The sequence below is a fragment of the Homalodisca vitripennis genome, chromosome 4 (genome assembly GCF_021130785.1).
Source record: "Homalodisca vitripennis isolate AUS2020 chromosome 4, UT_GWSS_2.1, whole genome shotgun sequence".
Lineage (NCBI taxonomy): Eukaryota > Metazoa > Arthropoda > Insecta > Hemiptera > Cicadellidae > Homalodisca > Homalodisca vitripennis.
In genome coordinates, this window is record NC_060210.1 from 185,225,112 (window position 1) to 185,244,925 (window position 19,814).

The 19,814-nt window shown below is 31.6% G+C and overlaps 1 protein-coding gene across 1 annotated transcript; it reads right to left on the reverse strand.

Moving 5' to 3' along the window:
* Positions 1–13,762: 13,762 nt before the first annotated feature.
* Positions 13,763–19,240, reverse strand: LOC124361530 (intermediate filament protein ifa-1-like). The gene is made up of 2 exons (XM_046815587.1): positions 18,266–19,240; positions 13,763–14,056 (listed from the first exon to the last, which is right to left on the reverse strand). Exon 1 carries the CDS (start codon positions 19,182–19,184, stop codon positions 18,312–18,314), a length of 873 nt encoding a protein of 290 aa, XP_046671543.1. The 5' UTR covers positions 19,185–19,240; the 3' UTR covers positions 13,763–14,056; positions 18,266–18,311.
* Between the last annotated feature and the right edge of the window lie 574 nt (positions 19,241–19,814).

Consider the following 19,814-nt stretch of genomic DNA (forward strand, 5'->3'; position numbering starts at 1 on the left):
TTAGTATCTCTTATGGGTATGTTGAGTTTCTTAACAAAAATATTTACTATGGTATTTTCTGGTTGCCATTATGGTTATCCATAAGACCAATGTAGAAATATTTGCTAACACTCAGCCAAATCCAATGGAGTGATATGTATCATCTTTGAACTCTATGTTCCGTATATATAAACGAGGCTGTATTCAAAATTGAAGTCCATGAATCAGTTCGTTTTCGAAATATTGTGCGGACTGACAGATAGAACGAAAATTTCCAATCTCATAAGTGATAGGCTTTGCTAAATCTCAGCAAATAACTAAAGACTCGCAGCAGCATTGCTGTTTTTATTGTTATAAAATTAACTTAAATGTAAACACAACTGTTACTGTATAATTCTAGTTAATTAACATTAAAACATGCATTAGGTTAGAATCACAATAGTACTTCATGGTAAACTATGTTTTTTGTGTAAATATTGCTATTAACAATGTTTTTTTGTGCCATCATTGTTAATTTTACCTTGTATTTTCTATTCGCACATTTGTGTTCTTGCTCTAGCAAAAGTCACGTTGGTCTTAGCTGAATACTGGACTTCAAAATAATCATATAAAATCAGCCCATGTCCGGTATTCCTCCGGTGATTGCGTCAAAATGTGCTGTTATAAACAGCTACGAGATCGATTTTTGTGAAATCTGCAATAAAATCATTTTAAACTTATAGAAAACACATACAAATGAAATTTGATTTTTAGTCCAAAACTAATTTTATGGCTCCTCTCATCATGTCAGAAATAGATTCCTTATACAACAGGGATTCTTAGATAACAGGTAACAACAGTAATATATTATAGCTCGTAACAGTGTTACTTATAACGCGCATCTCATGTTACTTGAAAGGTGACGTACACACACGTGGCTATTAGGTTAATATGAACCTGGAGTTCTCACCCACACTGAACATGCAACAAGACAAGAGTTGTAATGTAGCAAAAAGATATAGAAGAAGGGTATGGTGGTATATGTTTTATTATACACAACACAATTTCATATTTGAAAATATTCCATTTTTATTATTAGAATCACTAAAAACAGCAGTAATTAACATAACGAAAAAGAAAGTGCTCAAGTATTACATTAGATAATTTAAATATATTAATTAATGTTCTCATTGAGATTACATATAACTTACCTTAGACTGTTAGCTTATTGTTTAAAATTATTGTATTTAGTTAGTAGCATTGTTTTAGCAATAAAAGTTTCCAACTTACGAATTAAATAATGGAGTTGGTGTGCTGAGAGCTTTGCTCCGATACTCATTTGTGGTGTTGGAAATTATGGGTGTTATTGCGTTGAAGTACAACTTGTATCAATGGTAAACAGGTTAGTTCATTTGCGATTTTGAAGTGACGGACAAATACCCACAGTAAGAAAAAAGGTATGTAAAATATAGCAATAAAAAGTCGGTCCAGGTTAGTAGGTACATTTCATTGGTGAATATTGTAAACTCAAGGTTTACAGTGGAAATAAAGTACAATTTTTTTAAATTTGTTGAAAATAGACATTTTTTTCATGAAACAGACGGCTAGTAAATATAGAAACCATTACAAAGTTACCATCTTATCTTATCTACATCCTAGTACATATGATATCATAATAGATTGTAATAATTGACTATATTTTTCCAATTAAATTTTTAATTTGCTTGTCCTTTTATAAATATATATTTCCTTACTAATAGATAAAGAAGTAATTAGATTATTATCTGCTGTAAAGCGACTTTTATGCTAACTTAAGTGCTCGCGAATAACTGAAGGCACCACTAGATGCTTTCTTAGGTGTACGTTTAACTAGTAGTTACCCGCGGCTTTGAACGCAATTTCCAACTGAAAACAAGAACGCAATGGGTTTAGAAAGTTCAATTTAAATGACGATCTAAACCCTCTAGAGATAATTTGTAGTCATTGAAGGATATTGCAATCTAATGATCCATTTTAGATTTAGGTTCAGGAGCTCTGAAATAAGAGAGTAACACTTTACTTCATTTAGGTATCTTCATTTTAAATGACATTCTAAACTATCCTGAAATAAGTTTTAGTAACTGTAAGACATTCCAATCTAATGATCCATTTTGAATTTAAATTTAGAGAGCAGTGTTTTGGAACCCAGAGAGTGAAACATTTCTTATAAGAATTCCTACATAGATGTCCTTAACTTTTTAGTTAACGCAATTATCAGGTAACAATTAATTTTGAAACTCAAATTGACAAGTTAACATACTTATTATGTAACTGTTCGTTGTAAAAAAGCCACATTCTAGGATTTGCACGTATAATAGCTCCAGCGACTCATGTGTATGTATGTAAATATATGTATAACCTACTTAGGTCTGAGATGCCTACTTAGGTAAAAATAGTGTATACGTATTACTATCTTCTCTTTGGATTACATCAGTAGAGTTGCCTTGTTTCCTTGATCAAGAAATAATACACAAGCGCAGGTCTGAGAAGCATATTTCAGTAAAATATTAGGTGGGTTTTATAACAGTAATTAAATCTGTAGGAAAAGTTACTTTATATTTCATATCTGCATTACACGTAGTGACGGGGTAGTGATTCGCGTATCTTTTACTTTTTTATGTGATTCTTTACACAGTTTTCGCTGACTCTTACTGAGTGGAAGAAGGAGGTAAGAAATCGCGATGGCATAGGAGAAGGAATAGTTACACTCGCTGTCAGTAGGTGTCAGCAGCTACTGGACCGAGTAACATTCAGGAATTTTCCAGCTTAACTATACATCCTACTTACGCTTAAGTTTGATCAAACTAATAGAAAAGGTTGTTCATCATATAAATAATTTATTGTTTACAATTAATATAAGAAACTATGTATTCCTTTAGTTACAATATGTAATTAGATTGATTTAAAAAGGAATTTTATCATAATTAATTTAATAGGTGTCATTATATAAGTAATTTAAATTTAATATTAAACAAAAAAGATCTTTTTTGGTTACATCATATAATGAAACAGAAAAAACTATCTTATCATATTTAATTTGATATTTATCATGATATAATTTTTATGTAATCACGACTGCGAATTCATCGCTGTTAATCCCTAAACTGAAGTAGCAGGTAAGAAAAAAATCGCGAAAGCTGATAAGCTAGCAGTGATTGCGACCACGACTGCGACTTTTTTGCTATTACTAACTTAACGACTGAATCTATATACAATTTCTATAATAAGGTACAAAATTACAGAACTTGATTTACGAGTATTTTATCTGTTCTCTTACTCAATAGGACATTTTAATAAAAGAAGATGTATTCATTTATATTAACAGTTGTGGTTAATTCAACTCTATAACTGATCTTGATTGTAAAAATTAATGCGTGTAAATGAAATGCATTTATACGGTTTTATGCACATTAAATATGTTTATAGGCTTTCTAAGAAAGAACTTCGTTAATAATATACTTTGAAAATAGCATTGTAGCTACGTAACGTATTGCTCAGAATAGTTTAATAGTGTGAATTATGATTTATAAAATAAAATCATAATTTGTCATAATCATAATAAAATGTTGTCTATCATTGACAAAAATAGTAATCATACACATATAGGCCTATACACACACACACAAACACACACATATATATATATATATATATATATATATATATATATATATGTATATATATGTTGTCTACCATTCACTTTTCACATTGTATATACATATATAAATAATATATGCAGAAGCAAGAATTTTTATTCATTTTACATTTCAATGTTTGATAATACATTTAACAAGTCAATTTGTAAAATCGAGAATTATATATGAGTTATCAAAAAGTATCAGTAGCACTTGTACCTGCTACTGAAAGGTAGCTGTTAATATTATGCATGGCCTGAATATAAATAATTATGTATGTCCAAGACGAGCTGCAACTCAGCATGCAAAACATACCTGAGTGCAGCTTCCAAATAATACATGAGAGAAAAATATCTTTCACCAAACTTCCTCAAACACCATACTTCGCGCAATTCAACGATTAAATTCGAATAAAAGTTATGACTACTAATACTTAAGGAAACTACAGTTAAATCTGCAGGCGGGAGGGTAATAAAAGTATGTAAGTACTTTTCCTGTGTTTGCATTTATATTGTACTATATAGAACATATTCTTATACATTTTTTAAATTTAATTCACACACATGAAATTATATTTATCTTAGTCTTTTATTTTTTATTTTAATCAAAATAATCAATCCATTCATGAAAATAAGACAACAACATCCCTGCACCTAGCGGATTGTGTCAAAACTAACTTTACGTGCAACCTGGTGGCCAAGAACTGAACTTATAATACAGACCATCTAATATCTACAAGAGAAACTTTTACAATTTAATTAACACTAATTAATTGAGATTGAAACTAAGATCCCAATACATACATTTCTTATGAACTGAATTCCAGATTACTGGCTGAACCTTTAACCAAACATCAGTCGAACTATTATTAATATTAGTATGTTTAACTATATAAGGCTTATTAATAATATATAACACTTCATTATTTCTATAGAGTTTTATAACTATAGATCTTTATCCTGAACATATTCTAGACCGATTGAGGAACCTGATTGACCAAATTTTCCTTATTATAGTCTTGAATGCATGTACTAAGTTTACAAGTAATAGAATTCCCTATATCAACTTTTTAATATTTGTTAAGGCTTACCAGACAATAAAATTGTAAGTTTTGGTACAATTACAATTTTACCAAAGTAAAAAGAATTGATTAGCGTTGAAATGGATATGAAATACAAAGTAAATTTTACTTCTGATTTAGTGACTGTTATAGAAGCCACCTAATTTCTTACAGAAATAAACTTCTCAGACCTGCTCTTGTGTATTATTTCTTAATGAAGGAAACAAGACAACCCAACTGATTTAATGCCTAAGAGAGGATAGTAATAAATATACACCTTTTTACCTAAATAGGCATATCAGAACTATGTAGTCTATATATATATATATATATATTTTTCTACGTAGGTAAAGAAAGCAAACTTAACCAATACGTCAGAAATTTGATTTGTTTGAACCACAGGTTCTTGTGGAACCCACAGAATGAAGATTTTAACTATGGACAGTTAAATTATAAATACCCACACTTGTTAGCTTGTGTTTTAAAAATATTTATTACCTGTTAATGCGTTAGCTGAAAAGCAAAGGACTTCGATATAGGAATTCTTTCACACTCGCCTGAAATAGTTTAATAACTGAAACCGTTGCAGCTATTCATTAAAATATAATGGAATATTGTTATAAGTTACTTCACACGTACTTATAAGAAGTGTTTTACTCTCTGGCTTCAGGGTTCCTAAAAACAGCTCTCTAAAATTAAATAATTAATGGATTATTAGATTGTAGTGGCTTTTAATGACTATAACTTATCTCAGGAGGGTTTAGAATGTCATTTAAAATAAAGATACCCATTTCGTTCTCGTTTTCAGCTGAACATTACGTGTAAAGCTGCGGGTAACTGCTAATTAAACGTACACCTAAGAAAACATTTAGTGGTGCCTTCAGTTATTCGCAAGCAATTAAGTTAGCACAACTGTCACGTTACAGCAGATGTAATTTTGAAGGCGTGAAGTAATACCTATTTATATTTTGGCTATATTTGAGATTAAAATATACTATTTTATCTTTGTGATCCAGAAAATTAATAAACTTGTCCACCAAAATCTAAAGAGACTACTCATAAAATTGCTTTAAATGATCCAAATTCAGAACCTAATAATAAATAAAAAGAATCTTGAAACCACACATCAGCTGATATAATGAAAACACAACTATTCAGACAATCAAATTATAAACTGAATAAACAATTCAGCTTTTTTAATATTATTTACTTTTTAACTTTATATTTTTAACCTTTTTTACTTTTATGAAGCCAATGTTAATCAGCAGGAAACTGAGTACCACACTGTGGATAAGCGACAGTTACATAAAAGTTTTAATAGTTTGAGCAGGCAAATTTTTTTTAAGATGTATTCAAGACCACTCATATGTTCTTTTACTACTTACTAATAGCAAGTCTCACACTATTCTACCATACTAATGTAGAAGTTCATAATAGATTCAACAAGTCAATTCTTGATTTCGCGGATAAAATCCCAGATATTAAAAAATATCAGTAACACTTGTATCAATTACTAGTAGGTAGTTGGTTAACTCACCAGTCACCACTGAGTGGGACAAATGTAATATTATGTTCCAATACGAGCCGCAACTCAGCATGCAAGACAAACCCGAGTGCAGCCTCCAAAGTAATAAATGAGAGCAGAATATCTCTCATCATGAGTAACTGTATCAGGTAAAGTAAATTAATTAAATTCCATATATAGACATGAGTACTGATATTTAAAGAAACTACTGTTAAATCTGTAAGCGGGAGTGTAATAAAATAAGGTCAATACTTTTCTGCGTTTGTATTTATATTGTACAATATACAACATATTCCTATAAACTATTTAAATTTAAATTACACACATATAATTATTTTTATCACAGTCCTTTATTTTTCATTTGAATCAAAATAATCAATCAATTCATGAAAATAAGACAACAATAACCCTGCATCTAGCGGATTATTCACCTGCAACCTGGTGGCCAAGAGCCGAACTATTAATACAGATCACCTGTTATCTAATGACAAGAGAAACCCTGTTACAATTCGTTTATCTCAGAGCTTTGCACTTGTGAAATTGTGCTTTTATCTCATAATAAAACATAAATATACTGTTTTAAGTTTAGTTAAGTTTATTTCAGTATGTGGTATTTCTGAAACGATTTTTGTTAGGCTCACCTGTGGATCCTCTGTCCTTAATACCTAAAATAATTTTTTTGTATTTAAAAGAGAAAAAATTGTACTTAATAAAACAAAAATTAGGCAGTACACGTTAGTTCTAAAGCCAAACACGCAGGCACTGGAAGCTTGCTCCAATGAAGTGATAAGAAAGTTGTTTTTGGTATTCATGTTTTAGAATTCCTATGACAATAAGTTGAGTTGAAATTGGTGTATTACAGATTTGACCCCTTCCTGACGCCTCAAAACAAATTATACACGAACGCTACCATTCTGAGGACACACTTATCAGAAAAGCACGTCCTCAGAATTGAATCCTTTATTGAAAAATACCATTGACTGACCGTTCATGTTTTCTTAAAATTACAAGGTATTCGTTTTTGTATAGGCACCATATGCATATAATAGAGAATTTTTGAAATCTCAGCCCATATGCAAATTAGATAAATATAAACATTTATTTGGTGATGAGTATGCCTACAGCAATTTGTTTAAGGGGCTCCCTGACTCCGAAGTGAGTTTTGAATACGGATTTATTCCCTTTACAATATCAATACTGACACTAGTCTACATTTGATAGTTAACATTATCGTAACTACAGAGCGCGTGTGCTACCTTCACTAAAGTTAAGACACATCGGTTATTGTTTACTCGATTTATTTAAACGATATGTCGTTGGATTTCTAATAAGATTTGCTAATCAAAATTATTGAAGTTAATTATTTGAAAATCGCCTGTGTTTATTAGTCGGATATATGAAAAAAGCTAGTAGGGGGTCTGGGCCCTCCAGTAGTAATAGTAGATAAAAATAATAATGGGTAAGTACGTAGATAATCATTAATATCAACGAACAATCGACTTACGTATCATTGATTACTAAAGTAGTAAAAACTGTTATAACTCTAACTACGTTGCTAAACCTGCAATATTTGACGTCACAAAAATAATCTTGCACAGTAAAAAATTATTCGCTTCAAGTTTTTGAAAAAAAATATTTTCATATTTAAATAAGATTACTTTTTATGAGATATGAGTTATATTTAATCATTATAATATGGCAACACAATCATATGTTTCATTAGTTATAGATTTTTAAGGACCCCAGATTATTATACGTGAAAACCCTAGAATAAAAACCTTTTGCGACTTCACCTACAACCTGAAGCTCTTAACTAAACTCACTGAAATAATGTATAACTAAAATTTATCTACTTACGTTTAAAATACGTTTCAATACTTTTAATTTAAATTGACAATCTAGTAAAGTAAATGCAAATTATAGAGGGGTACAACTACACATGTAGGTTGAATTGAATGATTCACATTTAATTCAAGATTAAAAACTTATTAGTCTACTAAAGTTCCAATTTTAATCGTCACTCACTATAATTTTTAACTGGAATAGAAGTTCTGACTCATGTACAGGTTGTGTCTGGAATGGAGGTTGTGACGGGAATAGAGATTGGGCCTGGAGTGGAGGTTGTGACTTGAGTATCATCTGAGACAAAGTAGTTGTATTCAAGACTGTCTGTTCCAGTTTTTGAAAGCAAGCAATTTCTTCCTTAATTTTTAAGAGAGTACCTCTTATATAATCTACTTTATTGTTAATTTCTTCTTGCTCCTTTATCAAATCATTCTTTTCCAATTCTAACTCTGATATCCGCGCATTCAATTCCATAATCTGCGTTTCAAATATGTTCACAGTTTCTCTCGCTTTATCTTCATCTCCTATGTTTCTCTCAAGTAACTTTAATAAATTATCAATTTTAAGTTTGTAATATAGAGTCAATTGATCCATTTTCTATTTCTGTTCTCTCTGTATAGACTGTAAATACGTCAACACTGACTTAGATTGATTCAATTCGGTTTGAAGCAAAAGGACAATGTATTTTTCGTCGTCCGACAGGCCTTTATCGTCCGACACGTCTTCATCGTCTGAGACGTCTTCATCTTCGTCTGGCGTCATACACTTCTAGGTCTTTATTGATAAAGATGATGCCTACATTTCTTACTTCTATCCAGTGTTGAAGTTCTTTAATTTCTGTATCAAGAACCTTTTTCTTTTCTCCGAGCTTCGTCAGAACTTTTGATTTTCACTATCTTCTTTAGAACTTCCTCTGAGACAACTGCATTTTGAATCTCCAATTCTGTCACGTTCTTCTTAAAGTACCATTCAAGGTTTAAAATTTATTGTTGAACATATGTGTTTTTCTTTATAATTACTTCAATTTCTGTATTAAGTCTATTGAGTTGCCATTCTAATTTGTCAATATCAAGGCCTTTAGCAGACGCACAGTTTACACAACAAGCGCACAGATAAAGCAGCACGACAGTCTGGGACATCATCGTGGATAAATTCTAGCAGTGGAGGGTTTATGAGCTTTTTTAAATACTGCACGGCAATCAAAATTTATGTAGCGATCATTCTTTAACCTTTCACAGTCACTACTAGTGTTCTATATGACATTAATATAAAATACGTCTGTAAAAATATGTGTAACACAATGAAACGTAATTGAGAAATTGTACTAAAATAATATATAAATGATGTTTGAAGCCAATATTATCGTTCGATGACGATACTAACTACCGTCATCAATAGGTACTTATCTTTACAGTTTTGTTTATAAGGTAGAAACAAATAAACGTTAATTATGTTGTTCACGTTAATTTACTTTTGAAATTATGCATTTACAATATTAAGATTACCGTAAATGAATAAGTTAAACAACGTTGGGACCATTACGGTCATTTTCGTCTCAAAATACATTTTCTATGATTGTCTGTCTGTCTATTAATAAGAGAACTGTGGCATTTTGAAAATGTTTGACCAAAAACAGTGCAGACCACATAACTTTTTAGGTCTTGTTATTACACACAACACTGTCCATTTAATCTATGATGTAATTTTGAAATTAAATGTATATTTGGAAATCCAGTATTTACCCAAGAACAACGTACCTTTTACTAGAGCTTTTGCAAGAATACAAATATGCGAAAAATACGTAGGAAACACAAGGAGAAATAAACATTGACGACACAAATCATACAGTATTAATAGTAATATTTACAAAACATTTTACATTTCTTATGGACTAAAATATTCCCTCAATGTCCATAAAATTTGGAACAAACTGTATACAATAATGTTTAAAGTTTTAAACTTAAGTTTTATTTATCGTTCATGCAAAGATTTTGTCGTAAAGAAATTGAATTCTGACAAAAAAAACTTGCACATTTTTCTATGTTGTTAATAATTTTATTCTTGGTAGGAACAACGTTTGGGATTTTGTTTTTGCCACGAATTATTACCAAGTGTAAACTAATGACTTTTAAACAAGGCTTTCACTATAATTGTTAGTCTTACTTCATTTACTCGATTTATTAAACGATACGTTGTTGGTTTTCTACTAAGATTTGCTAAACAAATTTATTTAAGTTTAAGTATTTGTAAATTGCTTGTATTTATGAGTTATTTATTTTATATCAAATTTTTAAATCCACATCATATTGAAATGATGCAGTGGCGCAGACAAAAATCTTCTCTGGGGGTGTCTAAAACACAGGAGAGTCGGAGATATGGAAAACAAGAGTTACTCTTGTTAGATAACGGGTGATCCATAGTAATAGTTCTGTTCTTGGCCACCAGGTTGCAGGTAGAGTTAGTTGCTACACAATCCGCTAGATGCAGGGTTGTTGATGTCTTATTTTCATGAATTGATTGATTATTTTGATAAAAATTTAAAAAAATAAATATGATAAATACAATTATATTTTTGTGTATTGGGTGTAAGATACTTATAGGGATATGTTGTGTATTGTACAACATAAATAGAAACACAAGAAAAGTATTGAGCTTATTTTTTTTACCCTCCCGCTTGCAAATTTAATCGTCGTTTCTTTAAGTATCAGTACTCGCCTCTATTACTTGAATTAAATCTTTAAATAAATAGTCACTTCTTGACTTCCGTTTGAGATGAGAGATAATCTTCTCTCATCTATTATTTGGAAGCTGCACTCGGTTATGTCTTGCATGCTGAGTTGCAGCTCGTCTTGGACACATATACTATTACATTAATTGGCACACTCATGATGAGCTTACCAGCTAGCTACCTTCCAGTAGCAGGTACAAGTGCGACTGATTCTTTTTAATACCTGGGATTTTATCCGCAATTTCACGATTTGACTTGGATCTATTATAAAGCATTGAAATGTAAAATGAATAGAGATTCTTGCTTCTGCATATATTATTTGTATGTGTAAGTTGTATAAAGTTTGAAAAGTGATTCATAAAAAATACGAACTTGTAAAATAATTGAAATAAATAGTAGTAGTAGAGAGAAAAATTGTAATTCTGTATGCAATGTTTCAAGAGGAAAACTTAGATAATTGTCGTCTGGATAGAAAAAATAAAGAGTCTATTCTTGGTATCAAGTGGACATTTAAACACCTCAAAGCAGTAAAGTCTCATCAATGTAGCTGAAAAGGTGTGGAAACAACGATCGTATAGTTTTAGAAAATCCTTGATTCTTTAGTGTGGCGATTTTACAGAATTATATTAATCGGTGAAACTTATTCTTACAAAGACTAACTGTATAGGGTAAAAATAATTACTTTAACTCTGACAAAAAATTAATTTTACATTTACAACACATATCCACTTAGTACTTATAAAGATATTACCTTTCCATCAATAAACATGTTGTTGTCAGGGAGCCCGTAGGCTCTTGGTTGATAAGGTCAGAAATTTGGTTACTCCCATGGAAAAATGTTCGCCAGTAAACTTGTAATAATACCTAATGTACTCTAACACTATATATACAAAATAGAAACCAACGTGCAATTTTCAACTTAATGGATATTGTTTATTATAGCTTACTGCACAATGATCAATGCGAGTGAGTCAGGATTGTAGTTTTTGGAATATGGTCTAGTTGAAGTATAAATCAATATTCGGTTACTACCCTTATGGTATGATATTAAAACGTGTTTTAGTACTCCTAATATTACTAGAAACAATCTGAGCCATGTGAATATTGGGTTTAGTTCCATTTTCATCTTCCACTTACTTCAGCGTCAAAGATCTGACAGTTTAACAACCTTCACAACGAAGCTGTAGAATCTAAATAATTTATTCAATCAATTAAAGTATATTTAAATATAGTGATGTCTATAAGTATAACCCAATTTAGTAGACTAGTTTGTCTCAGTGTGTTGTGAGTAAACACTAAAATTCCCGTGATTTCCCAGGCACACGACGTTTCTCTGGGTACACAACCCATTGAGTTCAGTGCAAGTTTATTTTAAAATCTTGTTTCTCAACCTAAAATTTTATGGTGTAAATGTTTTGTAACTACTTACTTGACTGAAAAAAATGTTTTGTTTCTACGAAAAACGTTAATTTAATAGACAGATATTGCTGCTCTGTCTTATTTATCATATGTGTTGATTTCATTATGCATTGATATTTTAATTTTGTGTTTATTTATTATTAGCCTATTTTCCATTATTCTCTTCAGAAGTAATAAATTCTCTAAAAGTTTTGGTGTGTGCAATTATGATGTAATATGATGGGAGTCCTACAAACATTTTAAAACGTAAGTAGGCATACATCAGGTAGATATTATTAAGTTCATGGTAAATAGTATCAGAGTTTAACTTAATTATTATATCATGTTTGGCACTTGTAGGAGCATTTCTGGTTCTAATCAATCATATGCATAACGTCAAAGCTGAATCTGCTTTGTAATCCCGATCAAGAAAACACAAATCTCGGATCACACAGGTCTCGGAAACTTACTTTGGTCAAAAAGCGTATATTTCCAGTCCTTGCCATATATTTAATGTATAAGATATTTCCAGTACCATAGTAGAGTTTGCCTTGTTGTTTTGACGTAGAAAAAATATATATATATATACTTACATAGTACCGAGATACCTACTTCGGTTAAAAAGTGCCTACTTAAGACCGTTTAAATTCACTTATGTCACAGGTTAGCTTGCCATATTGCCTCGATTAAAATACTATATATGTTCGATTATATAGTTCTCGGAAATCTATTTTGGTCAAAATCGTGTTGGCATAGTTGAGTTTGCTAGGACTGAAAAGCTTATTACGACCTAGGGGAAAGTTCTACTTTCTTCTTATGTACTTCCGGTATAAGGGGGAAATCCTTATTAAGGTTATGCAGCATTCCAAAATAATCGTTATTAAAGTTTTGCGTTACACTTGTTTTTTGGACTGTAGCCAGGGAAAGAATGAATCGTTAAGGTATGTTAAATTCATTTCTCTGTTTTTCCGTAAGCCATAGTTAAAATGTAATATTATAATGTCAAGGAAGCCCACCAGTTTAAAGTAACTTATATGAAAACATTCATAACTTTTTTCATTAAGGTTAGTTTTATAACAGTATTTAATGCATTAGATGATTTTAATTCGTCACTGGCGCAATCTGGAGTAAAATTGATATATTAATGGTTTATTTACTATCGGCATTACACTACCGATCAAGCACTGTTTACTTATTATTGATCAAATTTAAATGTAAACAGATGTTTCAGAAATTTGTCGAATTATAGCTGTCAACAGCTGTTTAGTGCAAGTTTAATTTTAATCATGAAACGACATCACATTAAAAACCTAAAAAAAAAAAAACAGTGTTCCTACACTATTTAATGGATGTTATCATACATTATAATCCTTCCTCTTGAATCACTCTATCTATTAAAAAAACCGCATCAAAATCCGTTACGTAGTTTTAAAGATTTAAGCATACAAAGGGACATAGGGACAGAGAAAGCGACTTTCTTTTATACTACGAGTAGTGTAGTGATACCTCAGAAATGGGTGGTCTTACAGGCCTGGGACGTATTTTATTCAATATTTCAGTTAGTTTGACATAAAATACAATAAATTTAACAATTATCTTTACGCCATCAAAACATGTTTCGTTTCATTTCTGTTCTTTCCTAGAAAATCGGGCGAAATCTTCCGTTAGCCGTGTATCGCTAACAAACGATATTTTTTGTGTGAATATTACTATTTTGTGTTGGAATTGATTATTTTTCTTTTTGTTCTTTATTTCCATACTTACATTTTCTTGCTCTACTAAAGGCTACGTTGTTCATAGCTGAATACTGGTTTTTCCAAATATACAGAGTGTTCCAAATTTTATCGACACTGGAGGGATCTTGGAACCTATAAGGTATATGGCAAAGATTAATTGGACAAGGTTGTGCGTAATAACAAAACCAGAAAATTGATGTTGGTCAAATTGATAATTGGTTGCGTCTTTCACTCGCTGCGCTCAAAAAACAGCACAAGATCAGTCTTAATATGACTATTACTGATATTTAGGTAATTGAAGAGCCAAGCAGCATGTTAGTTTAAAATTAATCATTTTATAATGTTATAAAACACAAGAAAAAAAATGATCATGTAAAAATAATAGAGAAAGAAATGAAATTTTAACAAAGCTCATTTTAGTCTAACTAAAAAAACGTCCACTGGCCTCTACATTCACAAGACTTTGTATAATTGGATATTTTTATTTTGGAATAAATAACCCATAATTACGTTGTATAATTATTTTTAAATAATGATTTTTATTTTTCATAAAATTAAAAATTACGATACAATTTGAAAATAACAATGCTATTTTGCTAATGCAAAATTATAAAGACTTCAGTAATAGCCATTTTTCAGACTGATCTTTTTAGATATAATTTTTGTATTTTACAGCTGGTTCTAACACTTTGTGCAGTGAAATATGAGTACTAATTTACTAAGTATTCAAAATAGTAAAATAAAAACTATCCTCACAAACCCATAAAAACATATTTTCATGAATTATTTGATGAAAGCCATGAGTAAACTACGGATAACTTATACGGTATTGTTCACACAGTTGGTACTACTGCTGACGGTGCAGAGATATTACATTAATGAAAGTGTACAGTACTACCATTACACACTTCCTAGAGTGAAGTACCAGTCATTGGAGTGACCAGGCTGTGGCACAATGTATTATGTACGGTATAGGGTGTTTATATTTTTGAAAACGTTCAGCATTACCGTTACAGACTTCTCAGGGTATAGTACCAGTCATTGGGCAAGTAATATGGTAGAAGACTTTAAAACCCTACACATGTCACCCTATTATACAACGTTAGAATATAAGACAAATAACATAAAATTTTATTGATGGAATCATTGATTATAAGGAAAACTTTATATTGTATAAAATTAAGGATGGAACCTAAATCACTACCTGTGGTTTTCTGTGTTAGCTACTAATCTGAGGCTGTTCTCTGTCTAATCACAGGTCAACCTGTGACCACGGTTCAGTTTGGGAACAACTCTTTACAATGATTCGTCTGACGCCGCTCATCGGCCGGCCGCGTTACAGGAACTGATTTTTTTTTACAAACGAAAATCAATCTATTAAATTAGCTAAAAAAATAAGTAAACCCCCCAAATAGTATCATTTTGAAGTTTTCTGTTTTCTAGGGCCCTTGTATTACCAGGAGCTACGATTCGGTTAAGCTCATCATAAAGTATGGTGCCAACTGCGACCGGCCCGGCCCGGCCTTTTATACTCTGTCAAAATGCATACCCTCAAATGGACACCCCCGCCCACTGCGGACTCAGCCAATACGGCACCGGCACAGTCACCACACAAGAGCCGACCGAGGCCAGGCCGGGGCCGGTCACAGTGGGCGCCGTGCTTTAATTACCAAACTAATCAGATGAACGGAACTGATAAAGCAAACCCACAAGTATAAGCTGCATATCGTCATCTAGTAAAAATGACTGATTGCAGCTTCCAAAATAACGTTGTGATATTGATATTAATACTAATATTGATAATATTCAACAACATTAAAAGGTACTGCAAATAAATCTGGAGACGGGAGCGTTAAAAAAATTCAAATTTTTTAAAAATATAGTAACGTCTTAAAAAGTGTATCACACTTTTATATTTTTATTTTAATTGCTAACCACTTTTAAATATTGAGAAAGAGAGTACAATAATAGCGCTTTCTAACGGCTTTATTTAAAACTAATTCAGCCAATAACCTGATGGAAAAGAACTGAAACTACCACTACAGTTCGCCTTGTGACTATTGGCAGAAGATATTCCTTTATACATAAATAATATTAGGATCAGGATCACAATGCTTTACAACAGCCTGATGAACATACGAGTATGTAACCTTTATCCTTAGTTTCTTTAAGTATCAGTAACACTCGTAAATGTTTTGTATTCGTTGATTTCATTATGCGTTGATAATTTAATTTTGTCTTTTTTATTATTACCCTATTTTACAATATTCTCATTGTAATTAAATTCTCTACAAGTTTTGGTTTAAAAAGCTTTCCAAGTGTTTATTGTCTATTTAAAGCTAGTGTACTTTAAATTTAACTAAGCAAAGCATGTTTTTGAGACCGAATTTTGCATATCTTACGTGATATCTCAGAAATGGGTGGTCCTTACAGGCCTAAAACGTATTTTATACAATTTTTCAGTTTGTTTGACATAAAATACAATACATTTAACAATGTCTGTACGCCATAAAACATCAGTTTCGTTTTATTTCCGTCCATTCTTAGAAAATCGGGGCGAAATCTTTCATTAGCCCTATCTCACTAAGAAGGCGCGTTTCCGGACACATGTTTAAATGAACTGTTGTGTTGAGAGGAAAACACCTGAGAGGTTTGCCGGGTTACTCGTGCGACACCCTGTATACTTATTTATGCCAAAAAGGTTATTTTAAGTGTATTTTAAAAATTAAGTTTTTTATATATCGTCCACTAAGACATTTTCACTATCAGTGTCAACACCACACAAATAAAGCCAATCATCTATTTGTGAGTCGGATATTTCTGTAGCACAATAAACACTAGCCAATAACAACTCACCAAGCTGCAATTTGCATGACACAGGATCAAGGACGTGCTGACATCTAGTGTAAAACCTCAGAAGTATCTTCACGACGCACTATTGTCATAAAAATGCCTATTGCACAATATAACGGCAGGATACAAAAACAATATAACGATGCGTAGTATTACGACAACAGCACACCTTTACGAAATCGCTATGAACGTAATATTACGTCACAAACCGTGAAGGGTTTAATACTTCACTACGTTTAATACGACACTAAATAAATAAAAGGAAATTTAATGTAACTATTATATTTATTATTCTCAGTATTTAAATTTCTTTTATGGCACTGCCACGCAAAATTGATGATTTAAAACTGATATTAGTGCAATTTTTTTCTCAGTTTTGATTTTTTTGTAACTGTTACATAAAATGTTTGAGATTCTACAACATTTCTAACACTTTCTACATAGACACTACCACTAACTGGTTGTGTTTGAGGTTAAGTAAATCCTATTGCCTTTAAGGTCATTTAGTACTCAGCAGATAAATACCTTGAACATGTATTTTGTTTCCAGTAATCAAACACACAAAGAATATTTAGCTGTTATTCATCCTGCGCTGTCAAAAGTGTCTGTTCCAGTAGTAGTAAATCAGTTACGTGCCTCCACTCTGATTGGCACCAGGAGTTCATCTAGCTTTATAAGCAATTCATTAGTAAAAAATTAAATTAAAAACTTATTATTCTACTATTAGAGAAGTTACTATAATGTCTAACTCTCTCACTTCTCAGACACTAGGTACCTGTTTAGTTATTCTTTCAAGTTTATGTACAAATTTATAATTGGACATGACTTACTTGCTCGGCACTCAAAACTAATAATGTACCTAGATGAATCTGATAATCCTCTTGTTGTTAGTTGTCTGGCTGCAGCCAAGGCTAAACCTGCTTCGCTGTTTGTACATATTACCTCAGATTGTAGGCCGTTATCTATTAAATCCAGTTCTTACTCTGAATTAGACAATAAATTCATCTCCACAGAAATATCTAATCTATGAAAGGAGGGAGTAATTGAACCTAGAATAACACCATGGCGAGCACAAGCTCTCATCACATCGTCCAATAATCATAAATGTCGAATGGTCTCTACTCTAACACAAACTTACATTTTAAAAGCTACTCGTTATGAATTATGAATATGCAAAGTAACCAGTTCTAATTTATTATTTCATATCAGTTTGAATACCCTATTGTGTGAAACTACCAAATACTACAATAAATAGGTTATAAGTAATATGCACAAATAACTAGTACCACTTAATTTTAACGTATTTCTATTAAATTAACAAACTTTGCCATTCATTACATTCACATAAAATGTTTGATCTAGTAAAGCAAATACAAAGTACAAAGGGGTACAATTAAAAGATGTAGGTTGAATGGAATAATTCAGATTTAAATCAACTCAAGACTAATTATTCTACAAAACTTCTGAATATAATAAATTATCACTTACATTAAGCTCTGACTGGAATAGAAGTTGTGTCTGGAGCATCAACCCATTACAAAGGAGTTGTATTCAAGACCATCATTTCCAGTTTTTCAAAGCAAGCAATTTCTTTCTTAATATTTAAGAGAACAATTCTTAGATCGACCACGTCATGTTTAATTTTGTCTTGCTCCTTTATTAAATCATTCTTTTCAACTGTTAACTCTGATACCCTAGCAAACAATTCCTTTAATTCCATTTCAAATGTCTTCACAGTTTCTTTCGCGCGTTCTTCATCTTGTATGTTTCTCTCAAGTAACTCTGATAAATTATCAATTTTAAGTTTGTAATATGGAGTCAACTGATCCAGTTTCATTTGTAGTTCTTTCTGCACAGACCGTAAGTAGTTCAACCTTGTCCTAGTTTGATTCAATTCGTTCTGAAGCATAAGGACCATGTCTTTATCTCTGTCGGACCTCCCAAGCAGCAATGGTACGGGCTCTTGGAACTCAAAGCACTTCTCAGCAGAACCGTTTTCTATTCTCTCTCTATACAATTTTATGTCTTGATTGATAAACATGATGCCCAGTGTTCTCACTTCTATCCAGTGTTGGAGTTCTGCAATTTCTCTCTCTAGAAGCATTTTCTTTTCTTCGAGATTCGTCAGATTTATGTACAGTTCTTTGACTTTCACTGTCTCCTTTAGAACTTCCTCCGAGACATTTGCATTTTGAGCCTCTAATTCTGTCACGTTTCTCTTGAATTCCAGTTCAATATTTGAAATTAGATGTTCAAGGTACATATTTTCCTGTTTAACCTCATCAATTGCTGCCTTAGTTTCATTAAGTTCCCTTTCTAATTCTTCAATAACTGGGCTTTTAGCAGACGCACAGTATGCATAAAAACCGCACAGAAAAAACAGCACGACAGTCTGAGAAAACATCATGGACCTTCTTCTAGTATCTATCTGCTCTATAAGAGAACTACCAGTAGGAGCTCTTTAATTACTGAACGGTATTTACGTAGCGATCATTTTACGACCTTTTCAAGTCACTAATCGCGTTAATTGGCATTTCTCAAGTCATAAAAAGTGAAATCTATCAGAGTTATCATTTTTGAAGCCATAATGACTGTTCGATGGTGATACTAATTACCATCGGTGATCAATAGGTACTTCACGTTTATAAAGAGGAAATAAGTAAACGCTAACGATGTTGTTCACGTTAATTTTCGTTTGTAATTTTCTATTCCCACTGTTAAGTTTACCGTACATGAATATTTTAAACTACGTTGAAAGCATTACAATAATGAATTTGAGTTTTAACTAACAAGGTCGAAGTACGCCACACCACTGCGTACATCATTACAAATATATAGCTCATTTCATTCTCTACATGTCCCGCGGCTAGACAGACAATCACACATAAAAGAGGTTGACGTGAAAATGAGGCATCATAAACTCATTCTTGTGGAAATTAATTTTTATGCTAAATTTAAAGCCTCCATATGAAAATCGTTCTCAAAGTGTCTTGCCACATGATACATTCATTCAGATATTAGATCAAGAAATAGGTTT

Bases quoted from the DNA above. Each gene is read 5' to 3' on its own strand.
- LOC124361530 (XM_046815587.1), bottom strand. From the start codon at position 19,184: ATGATGTTTTCTCAGACTGTCGTGCTGTTTTTTCTGTGCGGTTTTTAT.